Source organism: Neltuma alba, unplaced genomic scaffold (assembly GCF_004799145.2).
Source record: "Neltuma alba isolate B1F8T4 unplaced genomic scaffold, ASM479914v2 tig00004084_pilon, whole genome shotgun sequence".
NCBI classification, from domain to species: Eukaryota; Viridiplantae; Streptophyta; class Magnoliopsida; order Fabales; family Fabaceae; genus Neltuma; species Neltuma alba.
The window spans coordinates 1-13,049 of NW_021633557.1; the positions used below are offsets into that span (position 1 = coordinate 1).

General features: G+C 36.3%; 2 protein-coding genes across 2 annotated transcripts; both read right to left on the reverse strand.

Moving 5' to 3' along the window:
• Window positions 1–1,051: 1,051 nt before the first annotated feature.
• Window positions 1,052–7,444, reverse strand: LOC114743640 (COP1-interactive protein 1-like). Its single transcript, XM_028931858.1, is given in 5 exon segments — window positions 1,052–1,209; window positions 1,212–4,325; window positions 4,404–4,576; window positions 6,706–6,784; window positions 7,270–7,444. Coding segments are annotated over 3 exon segments (3,288 nt in total). The 5' UTR covers window positions 4,498–4,576; window positions 6,706–6,784; window positions 7,270–7,444; the 3' UTR covers window positions 1,052–1,129.
• A 1,172-nt stretch (window positions 7,445–8,616) lies between these two features.
• On the reverse strand, window positions 8,617–10,836 carry LOC114743639 (COP1-interactive protein 1-like). Its single transcript, XM_028931857.1, has 2 exons — window positions 10,746–10,836; window positions 8,617–10,643 (listed from the first exon to the last, which is right to left on the reverse strand). The coding sequence occupies exons 1-2, from the start codon at window positions 10,834–10,836 to the stop codon at window positions 8,617–8,619; spliced, it is 2,118 nt and encodes a 705-aa protein (XP_028787690.1).
• Window positions 10,837–13,049: the final 2,213 nt, after the last annotated feature.

Here is a 13,049-nt window from a genome sequence, read left to right on the forward strand (position 1 = left end):
CGGAGGTTCGAATTCGAGACCTCACTTAAGCGGTACCAAATTGCTTACTATTTGGATCAAATCCCGTTAGTAAGTAACCTGTAGTTGTTCCTTGACACATGACACGGACATCAGAGGCCCCTCTCCCCTCTCTCGCTAAGCTACCACCCCATTTATTGAACGTTGGTTTTGGGCTGCCTCTCCCAAGTTTTTTCCTTCATAGTCTTTAAAGCCAGGCCCCCACATACATCTTCCTAAAATTGATGCAACGATCCATGATGCCACAACATTGGGCATACGGACATAGGGGGGTTTATGATCGTGCAGCAACTTTTAGTTGCCAATTATAGCCACACAAAAAAAAAGAAGAGTTTATCTAGTTAGTAAATAATCAGCTCATAATCTACAAAATCATAAATTCAAATCCCATTACTGATATAAAGATTTTGTTGGTAAGTAATCTGTAAACACTTTCTTGAGTCTAAAAGCATACTTGGATCTTAGTGAGTCTCAGAACTCTTAACTCATTTAAATTCCTTTACCCAAAAAAAAAATTCTTAATGATATGCACTGGGTTACGAAGGAGTAAGTTAGAAAATGAGGAAAAGGTTAAAAAAAACAAACACTAACAGGTTAAAACGTATGAAATAGACTAACTAGGAATCAAAACGCCTTCGGTATAATCCCCACCGCCCACCGGGAGGCGGGGGGTTTTTGCTCGTCTTGAAATGATCCAGCCTATGTTTTCCCCAAGAATTGCGATAAAATTAGTGGACTATATTTTCTGCTAACTTTAGACATCATCCACGGCTATGATTTATTGACAGTCTAACCAATTTTTATAAAGGCTATACAAAAAATTCTCATTGTTATTGACAAAATAAAATATCCTCTCCTCAGTATATTATTAAAAGCCCAAACTGGGGAGGGGAGAATCAAAAGAAGAAAATACAAATACGATAGAAAATGGTTCTAGAGGGCGACAACAAACTGATTACATATGAATATGGCGTCCCCTGTGAAGCGAGAAACCAATCTATCGACACACACTTTCGAAATAAGAAGGCCAAAAACAAAATTAATTCAATCAAATATAGAGATGTAAAACCTAATCCAACGAACTGAACAAAAGAATAATCATAGCTAAAGCTCACATTGCCCTCTGAACCCTGGGGGTCTTGGATATAATGACCTTGAGATAATCATAACGACTGCGATGGTAATCAATCCACAACACAGCTGCCTGATGGCCTCTCTTTTCTCTTCCGCCAAGCCCAGTATCCCTTCGTCTTTATCTTTTACCATTTGCTCTAGTCCTGCCACTGACTTCTCAAGTTGAACCACTCTTGTCGTCAGGTTTTTGTTCTCTAGTTCTTCCTTGCTAGCCTTCGACTCCAGCTTCTGAACTATCTCTTTCAAAGCCAATTCTTTTTCATTTCTTTCCTGCAGCTGCTCCCCCAAATGGCGTCTGTCCTTCTTCAACTTCTCTCTTTCCACATTCATCTCTCTAACCCAGTCCTTTGCCATCTGAAGCTCATTTGAGATGTTTGAAATACGACTCTCATAATTTCCGTGGTCATCAGCGAATTTCCCCATTACGGTATCCATGCCGGTCATCGCATACCTCATGCTCCCTTTGATGTTAGTGACTGTTTCCTGATAGGCCTCCTTGTTAGCAGCAATTATTCCTGACAATGTAGCAATCCTGTCTTCAAGTTTTCTCTGATCTTCCTGGAACTTCTCCTCTGCCTTTCTAAAGTGTTCTTCCTTCTCACTTAGCACTTGTTCTGTGACCCGAAGCTTTTGGTTTGACAGACGAAGTTTGACCTCGATATTTCGGATGTTCTCAAGCAAAGTACCAGTTTCATCTGTCTTCAGTTCTAAATCCCTTCTCAAGTCTTCTGCTGTTTGTTCCAAATCAGCTACAATCTGATCCTTTGATTCAATGCCACTATGAAGCTCTTCTGTCATTTCTACAACCTTCTTTTCTGCAGCTTCAAGTTTTGCCTTACATTCCTGAAGCCAACTCTCAACCTGTTTATATTCTTCATTTAACTTCTGATATGCATCTTCTCGTTGTTCCAGCATTCTCTGATGATCCAAAATTTTGCTTGCCAGCTCTTTCTTTTCATTCTCTAGCAAGATAAAGTTTTCTCCATTTTCTTCTTTAGCTCTATCATATTGAAGCATCAATTCTTCTTTCTCTTTCTGCAAGGATAGCAAGTCTTCTTGCAGATTCTTGATCTGGGTTGTGAAGGCAATTATTTGAGATGAAGCCTCATTCTTTTCGCCTTGAAGTGTGTCTTCTAAAGCAGAGAACTCAGCCTCTTTATCTGCTAAAGTTTTCTCCAGGGCAGCAATTTTCTCTTGTAGGACGGAAATTTCCTCTTTCAGCTGACTGTTTTGCTCTTCAGATTCATTCTTGCCGTTATTTATGGAATCCAACTCCAACTTCAGGTTTTCACACTGCTTTGCCAATTCTTGCTTCTCATTATGCAGGGAAACCAAATCTTGTTGAAGATTTTCAATCTGTGATGTTAAGGCCATTATTTGAGTTGAACCTTCATCCTCTGCTTTTTTAAGTTTATCCTGAAGAGCAGAGATCTCAGTCTCCCTCTCTGCTAATATTTTCTCCACTTCAGATATTTTGTCACGCAGCCCTGAATTCTCCTCTCTCAATTGTATGGCCTCATGGTTGCTAATCCTCATTTGCTCTTCAACTTCACCCTTCTGGCCCTTTACCATGCCTACCTCAGATTCCAGCTTCCTTATCTGCATGTTTAATTTTTCCGTTTCTTCCACAAACCTCTCTTGATCTAGAGTCCTACTGGCGACCTCCTCCTTTAGAGTTTGTATATGAATCATGTGTTCTAAATTTTCCTGGACAATTTTGGCAAGTTGAACTTCCAAGTCGGATTTCTGGTATTGTAGGGACTCTACTTCCTGCTGCAATACATTTACCTGGTCTGTAATGCTTTTGACTTGAGCTGATGCTTCATTACTTTCAAATAATACCCGCTCTTCCAGTTTATCCTTTTGAGCACGTAGCTGATCTACATCAGTTAGCAGATTATTGATTTGAGACGTCAAATCAGCTATTTTGGATAATGACCTATTGTCTCCATCTTCAAGATTTTTCACCATAGCAGACAGTTCATTTTCTCTTTCTTTGAACTTTATTTCTAGTTCTGAAATTAGGTTTTCTAGTCCTGAATTTTGCTCTACAAGTTCTCTAACTTCAGTTGTGCTACTAGTCATTTGCCCTTCCAGTTCTTGTTTCTGCCTTTGCACTGATTCCAATTCCAGATTGAGGATTGTGACTTGTGCTTCTAATGCCCTGATTTTATTCGAGGATTCATTCTCATACCCTTCATACATTTGGCTGAGGTCTGAAACTTCCCTTTCCCTCTCATTCAGTCTCTCCTTTAGCTGAGTTGATTCAGTTACAAGTTCTTGTATTCTGTCATGAGCAAGCTGAACCTCATTTGAAAGCAGTGAAAGTTTTAACTTCAATGATTCGTTCTCTTCCTCAGCAACTTTCAGATTATGGCTTAAACTTGTCTCTCGCTGTTGTACTTCTTCCAATAACCGCTTCAGAATGGAGAATTCACCAGTCACAGCTTCTAGTTCTTTTCCAAGGGCTAATTTCTCATCATTCAGTTGACTCACAGTGGCTTTTAGGCTGCCTGTAATATTCTGTCCCTCATCAATCTTCCTGATAGCTGTCTCTTTCTCCTGGACCAAATTGTCTTTCTCCCTCTTCAAGTCCTCCAATCTATTATTCAGTTCAGCTTCAATCTCTCCAGCATTGTCCAGTTGCTTCTTCAGTTCACCATTCTCTGCGAACAGTTTTGATCTCTGAATTTCTAGTGTTTCAGCTTCAGTTTTCAAATCTGCGTTGATTTTCTCTGCTTCTTCTATCTTGCTCAAGGCTGCAAGATATTTTGAATTTAGGTCCTCCTTTTCTTCACACGTAACTGTCAATTTTTGACTTAATTCTGCAACTTCTGTGCGTTCCATTTCTAGTTCTTGTTTTAGGCCATCAATTATCTTTTGGAATTCATTTTCCAGTTGTCCATTTTTGCTGTCTTTGTCCTTTGAAGAGTAATCTGAATCTGAGTCTGAGCTAGATGAAGAACTCTCCTTTCCTTGCTTTCCATTAATCTCTTTCTTCAACTCTCCTGTCAGATGGTCATATCGAGCATAGAGTGATTTGTATTGATTGTGGAAATCTTCAATTAGTTCTACAAGTGATTCCTTATTGGAAAATTGTACTGAGCTACCATCCTCTTCATGATTGTCATCTCCAATAAGCTTCAATATTCTTTTTACCTTGTCTTCAATTTCTGCAGGGGCAAAAACACCTGATCATTTGTTTGATCATATTTGACGAATTTCAGTGCAATATTGAACTGATTTCATACCTGTTTTAGCCCTTTGCAGCTGCTGTTCTTTTTCAGGGTCAATATGACTTCCAAACAATGATTTTATAGATTCTCTAAAGCGATGTTTCACCATCTTCTCTATGAACTATCCACTCTTCTCAGCAGTTGCCCATGAAGATAATTTGGTCTCTTTGATATCAGGAATTCAGAAGCTGAAAATTTCAAAACTAGTGTTTGATTTCTGGATAAAGTGAAGCAGTTGGTTTTCAACATATTCACTCTTTCAAATATTTTTCCTAAAAATCTTTTCTGAGAAAGTTTTTACTACTCGGACCTGGGTACAATTCTTTTGGTACATGACACCATGAGAAATTTTATTCAGACGTACATTTTCCTTTGATAAAAGAATGTGTCTGACATATCAATATCAATACAAAATATAAATTCTACAACAAATTGCAGTATTGCACTATTCAAAAGTTATAAACAATACAACTTATTCCTCAGATTCCATTCAATACAAGGGAAGCCCACTAGTTTTAGTAATATATGATAACACCACCACCCATTCAACAGGGCAATAAGATTTTAAATGAACAGTTCAATTTGTATAACAGTGGTTTTCTCTTTTCCTGAGTCAATAATAACAAGGTGAATTATTATTGCAATTGTAGCAGATTGAATATGATATATTATCAAGGACAGGCAAGTAGGAAGCCCATCGACTCTTGTACCATCAGATCAGAACTTAGCAATCAGGGAATTAAGTTCTGATAACAAGACCACAACTGTAGAGAGGAATGCATTACTAGATGTGACCGCGAAAATTTGACATGAGCTATTTTCAGGTGTTAACTCTCTTGACGAAATTGCAAGAAATCTACTGTGACACGTCTCATAGAGATACAAATTTCCAGCGTATGGGATGAAATTGTCAGCTAAAAATTCAAAAGCAACTGGAATAAAAAGGAAGAATGACATATGGAGACGATTAAGAAGTACGTTCACCACTTTCTCTCTTTTCCATTCTAAAACTATTATAATTGCTCAGCATAAGAAGTTGGAATACTTGCAGCTTATGAACTCCTCATCCCCTCTTCGTATTAAGAGCAAGTTGCACTTAAAAACCAAAAAAATAGAAGGCACATACTAAGTCACGGAGCTGAAAGTAACTCAGCACTAAAATCCACAATATTTCATTGCTCAAAGACAGATTTTTTTTTTTTTTAAAATGGCACTTAAAGATCCATATAGAGTATTAACAACATTTGAAGACATTCAAAATCAAAATTCTTCTGGAAGAAAAATATGACTTATGCTCTCAAAATTGATAACAGTACTTTTCAAAAGAATCATCGATACCTTCTGAAAATTTCAATGATATATTAGGTCTTTTAAAAAGAATTTTAATTTAATTTTTAAAACCTAAAATATCATTAACTTATCCGAAACGTCTTTGAATATTATTTTTGCGATGTTTTTTTGGATTTTGTTTTGGGGAGGTGGAAGGGAGGGTGGACATATGTGTCAAAAACCTCGGCATTCCTCTTCTCGCACACCCAAGACATCATTTTGTTTTAAAATATTTCCTTAAATTTAGAAAAGCTATTATTTGGTAGAATAAAATCCAGTTAGAAAGCAAGAAAATTTATTCGATCTGTCGCCTAAATAACAAGCATAAAAATTTTATGTTCAGGAATAGATTTTAAGTTTTAAGAAAACTAATATATCGAACAAATGCAAGTTGCCAAACAATGCGGACTAACGGTGGGTGCCTATATTCGGTCAAAACAAAAACATGGGATGCCTATATCAGTAAATCTTAGGTTTCTCCGCTCGCTGTCAAGGAACGGATGCAACTGCATCAAGAATGAACGAAAATTGTTTGCGATCGTTTAATATGGTCCTATCATCTTTAAAATGGCCTACCGCTAATTTCCAATATTTAATAAACATATCATTTTTTTTTGCCAGCAAATAAACATATAATTTTATGAATGAAGCAATGAATAAATAATCAATTAATTAGAAGGAAAAAATGAGCCACCAAAAAGTAGTTAACGTGAATTTAATCTGGCGCCATATCAACTCCTCCGCGAATGTTTGAAAGCTGACTGTGATTCTATGAAATTTCCACAAGTTTTTCCTTCCCCACGGAAAGGAAAGAAAGAAGAAAAAAGAATTATCGTTCGCGATTTATTGGGGCCAAGAAAGAAAGAAAGAAAACGCAAGACTTAAGAAAACGGATGATAATCGTTAATCTCAAACTTCTGATAAAAGCTGTCTAAATCAGTATTTCGTCCACATCAGATAGCTAAATCCAATAAGTAAATTTCTGTACCTGAGATATGCTTTCACTTTCTCTTCCACTCTTTTCACAGAAGCTTTTAGTTCTTCTCCAAAATCAAACATGCAGCAGGCTAAAACAAAACAAGAAACAGAAAATCCAATGCCGAAAATAAGATGAATATAAAATGATCGAATAAATTGAAATTTGGATGATAAATCTAGTTTCAATTAATCATAACTATATTATATGAATAAAGAACAGTAATCTGCAAGCATCACGACTCTATACAAGTTTTCCGTAACTAAAAAAGCGAATTAAATTAAGAATCAGAGATGATACAAGCTTCAACGCCATGCGAAATTGCAGAAATCAACAAAGGAATACAGAATAATCAAAGGACACTGAAAGGAACAAAGAGGTAAGTAGCAAATAGTAGCTCGCATAAATTGATTAAATTCAATTTAGCAGAGAACGAACTTGATCCGATCAAATCCACAAGCAAGCAAGGGTGGAATAGTTAAACGGAACTACAAGCTCCAAGGCCAGAAGCTCGCCTCGGAGAATTCAAACACCAGAGAAAATATAACAGTACTCGAAAATAAAATTCACCATTACCTGAAAGTCAAAAAGCGAATATTATCCTTCCGGAACCAGACGATCAAAGTTGGAGAGGATCGAAAATCGAAAACAAGAAAGGAAGATAGGACGAGCACTTCAATGAACGCGAGGAGGACAGAGAGGAAGGAGAGAGCTTAGTTTACAAAAATTAAAAAGAAAAATTACACTCTCAAAAATTTTGAATGCAAAAGTAGATTTGTCTGGATTGGAATGCTCCATGGGGACGCCAGCAATTTTGCAGCTTCATATTTCGGGACGGAATCTTTGGATTTCATCTTACATGTTTGCCCCTCGCCCACTAATTTATTACACTAGTGCCACTGCGAACTTTCCGCCGCGCGATTTCTCGTGGTGACGTAAGCAAAAGACGGTTCGGACTGGTGGGCTTGAGGCCCTCCGCGTTATTCATGCATTTGCTTGCTTTTCACATTAATTTCATAATTTGATTATTGGTACGAGGAATTTTTAAAAAATTAAAATTAAAATCGCTCATATAATTGAGAAAACAGCATTTGCTACTCAAAATGCCAGAGAGGACCACCGTATGATGCCACCAGGTCTTGTTTGAGTATATCGAGCTCATCTGTCTCATTTTCCGGCACGCACGCAGGTGCAACGTGCTCCGTGAGCTGTAGTCTCTCATCTCATATGGCCCCATTGTTTCGGCTTTCTTATTTTTATAATGAGATGAGATTGCCAATCTCGTCTTCAAATTATATTTCTCTTTTCTATTATTTTAATCGATACCGCGTCGTTATTTATTACGTTACACGTGTAACAGTTTCATATAAAGCAGAGAACATTTTGTAAAGTCGCTTTGTTCAGCTGCTAAAGGCATATCATCACAAGAAGAAAGATCATACTTTGGCAATCCTATTAAAAATATGGAGACCTGAGACGGAAAGCCTGCAAAAGCAAAGTTCAAATTCCAGAATGAATAAACTAAAGGCCCCAAGTGTTATTGACCAATGGAAAAACAAAAAGATTAGGCTCATCAAGTGTTTAGTTGAGAACAAAATGAATCAATCACATGGCGAACTGGTGATATGTTTAAAAATGAAATGTTAATTCCGCAGTTGATCGGTAAATTGTACATTGCATGATACAAAAATTGTCTGAAGCAGAAATGAATTATTGGGGTCGTTCTAACATGGAGCATTATAGCCACGGACAAAAAGGGTGGCAGAAAAAATAGTTTGGTTATTGCACGTGGTGGACAATCTGGGACCCAAAAGGGAGGGCATACAAAAAGAATGGAGTCAAAGGTCATTTCCTTAATTCTGTCTCTCTAATTTTTTTGGATCAGCTTTCCCTCTAGTTTTTTGACATATGAATAAATGCATGTCAAGTTCTGGTGCTTGTGTTCTTCTTAGCGATCAAACCCTTGAGAACGTCGCAACGGTTACGATGATAATCATTGAGAAAACAGAGCTGCCTTATTGCTTCCCTCTTCGTGTCTCCCAGATTCACCAGCTCTTCATCCTTCTCTTTCAAGCTCTTTTCCAACATTCCCACTTTCTTTTCAAACTCTGTCACCGATTTCATTAGATTCAGATTCTCTTCTCCTTCCTCGCTCAACCTGCCCTCTAGCTTCTCCACCTTCTCTCTCAATAACAATTCCTGCTCTTCTTTATCATTCAGTAAAGCAGAAAGGTCTTCCACGTTTGTCTTCAGTTGTTTCATGTCTTTCTTTCTCTGCTTTATCCAATCTCTCGCGTTCTGAACCTCTTCCATCATTTGAGCCACGCGGCCCAGAAAACTAACCTGGGCATCTTCTAGCTTCGAAGTAGCCAACTCTAGCACGTTCAGAACTTCTATTGGTTTCAGTTTTGTGTCACCAAATCCTGCCACCTTTTCTTCATATATGGCAACTTTCTGTTTTAGCATTTTGTTTTCTTGTTCATACCTCTCCTTCACAACTTTGTAACCATCTTTGTTCTCGTTATGTAGCTGTTCTGCTACGCGGATTCTTCTGTATAATAGCCTGATACTGTCTTCTAGTTGTCGTCGTATCTCTTCGGCTAATTCTTCGATCCTCTTTTCTGAGAATTGTTTATTCAGCTTAAACTTTCTGGCCCACATTCTCGATTCTTCGATCTCCGCGCTGATTCGCTCGATGGTTTCCGCCTGATCTTTTATAGTTCTTCCCTGATCAAATACCGTTGCGAGGCTTTCTGAATATTCCTTTTGGATTCTTTCGTTTTGTAACTCCAACCTGATCTTCTCTTCCTTGTAATAGTTTAACTCTAGTTTCAGATCGTTGAATTGAGATGATAAAGCTATAGCATGCGGTGAAGCTCCATTTATACCACCGCTTTCGCGTTCCTTCGCTTGAGCTTTAAGCTCTTCTCCTGCATGTGTCACTGCTCTTTTCAGCTCAAGATTCCGATCCTCCAATGATTTGTTTTCATCTCCCATCTGTTTAATCTCATAATTTTTCTGTCTTAACTCCTCTTCCAATTTCTCTTTCTCTTTGCATCGGGATTCAAGTTCCATTTCCAGGTCCTTAACCCTTCCTGCCAAACCTTCATTCTCTTCTTGCATTCTGCGTTCAAGCAAACCCTTTTCAACTAATTGTTGATTCAGATATTCCATCTGAGTTGCTAGCTCTTTGTTCTTGTCGCATAAAGATTCCAAATTTTGACGCATGACATTGAGCTGGTCTCTTAGGCCCTCCATTTCGCTCAGTGCTTCGTCTCTACTGGGTGTTAGTTTTGCTTGCACTTCATCTTTCTGGTCGCGCAGAGTTTTCGCCTCCGTGGTAAGCGTGTTGATCTGTTCTATCAGTTCTGTAATATTATCCTGGCTCTGACCATAATCATCGAGTTTCCTCTGCAGACCAGAAACTTGGTCTTCTTTCGTGTTCTCCAACGTTTGTAGCTCTGCATTTTTGGCAATTTGAAGTTGCAGCTCCGACTTGTGACAGGTCAAGCTTTCTATATCTTTCTTTTGAGAATGAAACTGCTCTTCAAGCTCCTTTCCCCGAGCTGATATTGCTCGAGCGTGGAGATCACTTTCAGACTCATTATCCTCTGCTTCACATCTCGGGTCTGATATGGTAATGTGATGTTCACGTTCAGGCGAGTTTCTCCGGGTTTCAACTTCGTCTGAGGAGAAATAATCGGAGTCAGAGCTAGAGCAAGACAAAGAAGCAGAAACCCCACTGTCTATTCTGCGAGAAACTATTTTGCCGTTCTCCGCCGTGAGACGGTCGTAAAGAGCATATAGTGACTGGTACTGTGTGAAGAAGTCCTCGATGAGTCCCACAAGTTCCGTTTCTTGTCCCAAACGTTTTGGGCTTCTATCTCTGTTGCTGCCTTGATCTTCATTCTTAATAATCTTTAAGATTTTTGAGAGATTGTTTTCTATGTCTGCAAGTAATGAGAAAACCGTCGTAGGTTTAAATCCAACGTTAAACTAACAGTTTAGAGAATTAATCCTATTGAGAAGCCAATATTCTGAGTGTTTCTTACCTGTTTTGTTCCTTTTGAGTTCTTCGATTTTTTCAGGTTCAACTTGATTACCCAGAATGGTGCTTAGTCCTCTTAGGCGGTGCTTGATCATCTTTCACTTCACAAGGTTCGGGAAGGATGCTAATCAGAATGAGCTAATGAGCAATTATAGGCTCCCATTTTCGGCACAAAGTTGATCACCACCACTGAAATGCAAACAAAAGTTACATATATTATGAGTATACATATTTTTGACATGCTCATGACTTACCAATTAATGCTTGGACTAGAATATAAGAATGCATGGGTACATAATAACTTAATACTACCTCCTCCGGTGTTCAGTACCCCTCCTGTCCTGAATGTAAATGTAACACCCGTTTTCTAGTGCAAATCACAAGTCTTATATTTAGAGCTGAATGACTAGTATAAAAATAACTTAACTAATTTAGATAGATTAAAAAATTTAACTAATTTAATTATTTGTAATAAATATGAGTTGATTTTCTTAAAGTATCATTTAATCATGACTACTCTTAGATAAAATCTCATTGATATGTATAATTAATGCGGATATTTTAAAGAATGAATTATAAATTTAGGATGCAAAGTGGATTCAAAACTTATATTTAAGATGAAATCTAATTCTTAATTAACTTTTATACCATCTCTGATCCTAATTATAAGAGCCAGTTAACTAATTTGAAGGGATTAAAGAAGTAAGTTGAGTTAATTATATGTCCTAGATAGGTATTGTTTTTTCTAAAATGTCCTTGCTAATCAAGTGTATTGACTAGAACTATCATTATTAGAAGGGCTATTTTGGAAGAAAAAAAATGTATAAATATGAGAGACAAAGTGGATTGAGATCTTATATTTAGGACCAAAATAAAAGTCAAACAGGGTCTTATATTAAAGACAAGAGGTAGTATTAAGGAGCGGCCGCAGTAAAAATTTTTGTAATTAAATGAATACTAATTACTCCATCCGTTCCTTATTATAAGAGACGAATAACCGAATTACGTTGATAAAAAAACAGTTAAAATTAGTTAAGAACAATTAATGTATAAAAAGTATAATTTTTTTTCAAAAATACCATTGTTAATAAGGAGAGAAAGTATGAGAGAGAACAATTAAATTATTAAAAGAAAGAGAAGTTGGAGGGAGAGAGAGTGTGAGTTGGAGATAATAAATATGGGTAAAATAGGAAATCAACACAAAAAAATAAAGACAACTTGTAAGTGTCTCTTATATATAGGAACATGCTATAAACATCAAATGTCTCTTATAATAAGAAATGGAGGGAGTATTAAAAAAAAAAGTCCCGCCATTAATCATTTATAATTAGTACGATTTATATGAGCTTCTTAAAATATATACAGAGAGAGAGAGACTCACAGCCCAATGGTTTTGGAACCAATTTAAGGACTTGAAAATTTGAACATGTTGAGCACCAAAATGCAAAGTTTTTTTTTTTTTTTTTGTGGGGGGTTCCAAAGACAATGGATGAGAACATCTGGATACGGATGGAGCCGCAATGATAAACATGATCCGGAGCTTCTAGTGGGTGTCTCCCTCGTTAAAGTTACGATGTTGACCCACTCACCCGACCCCACTAAAGATATCGTTGCTATTTATTGATTTCAGATGGCCAGTGTGGTTGGACTTGGACCTCTCGATCTAGCACTTGAGAATTAGGACCATCCTTGAAAATTAACTTTCATTCTTTTTATCTCTTATAGTTGATTTAATATACTAATTTTCGTTTTTAATATAAAAATTAGTTTAATATTTAATTTGATTTTAAATATAAGATTTCAATCTATTTTATTTTTTATATTTATTTATTATTTTTAAATTAATTCTTATAATAGTTTTTTTTAGTCAAGTAATCCTTATAGTAGTAGCATATATTAAAAGTTTCATTAAATAATAGTTTTAGCTAATACGTAGGATTAATAAAAATATTTTAAAGAAAATAACATATATTTATTACAAATAACTAACTTAATAAAATTTTTTAGTTTAATCAAATTAATCAATTAATTTTTATATTAAGAACAGGAAGTAGTATCATCTTTTTGTATTTTTAATATAAAATTTATTTAACTAATTTAGTTGGGTTATTAATTCAAATAAATTAGTACCTCCAGACTTTAATATAAGAGTTAGTTGATTAATTTGAATAGATTAATAAAATTAGTTAAGTTAATTATTTGTTAAAAAAATAGGTGTTATATTTTCTAAAATATCCTTATTAATCAAGTGTATTTGCTAGAACTACTATTATTACAAGAAAAACCTTTAAAAAATGGATAAATTAAA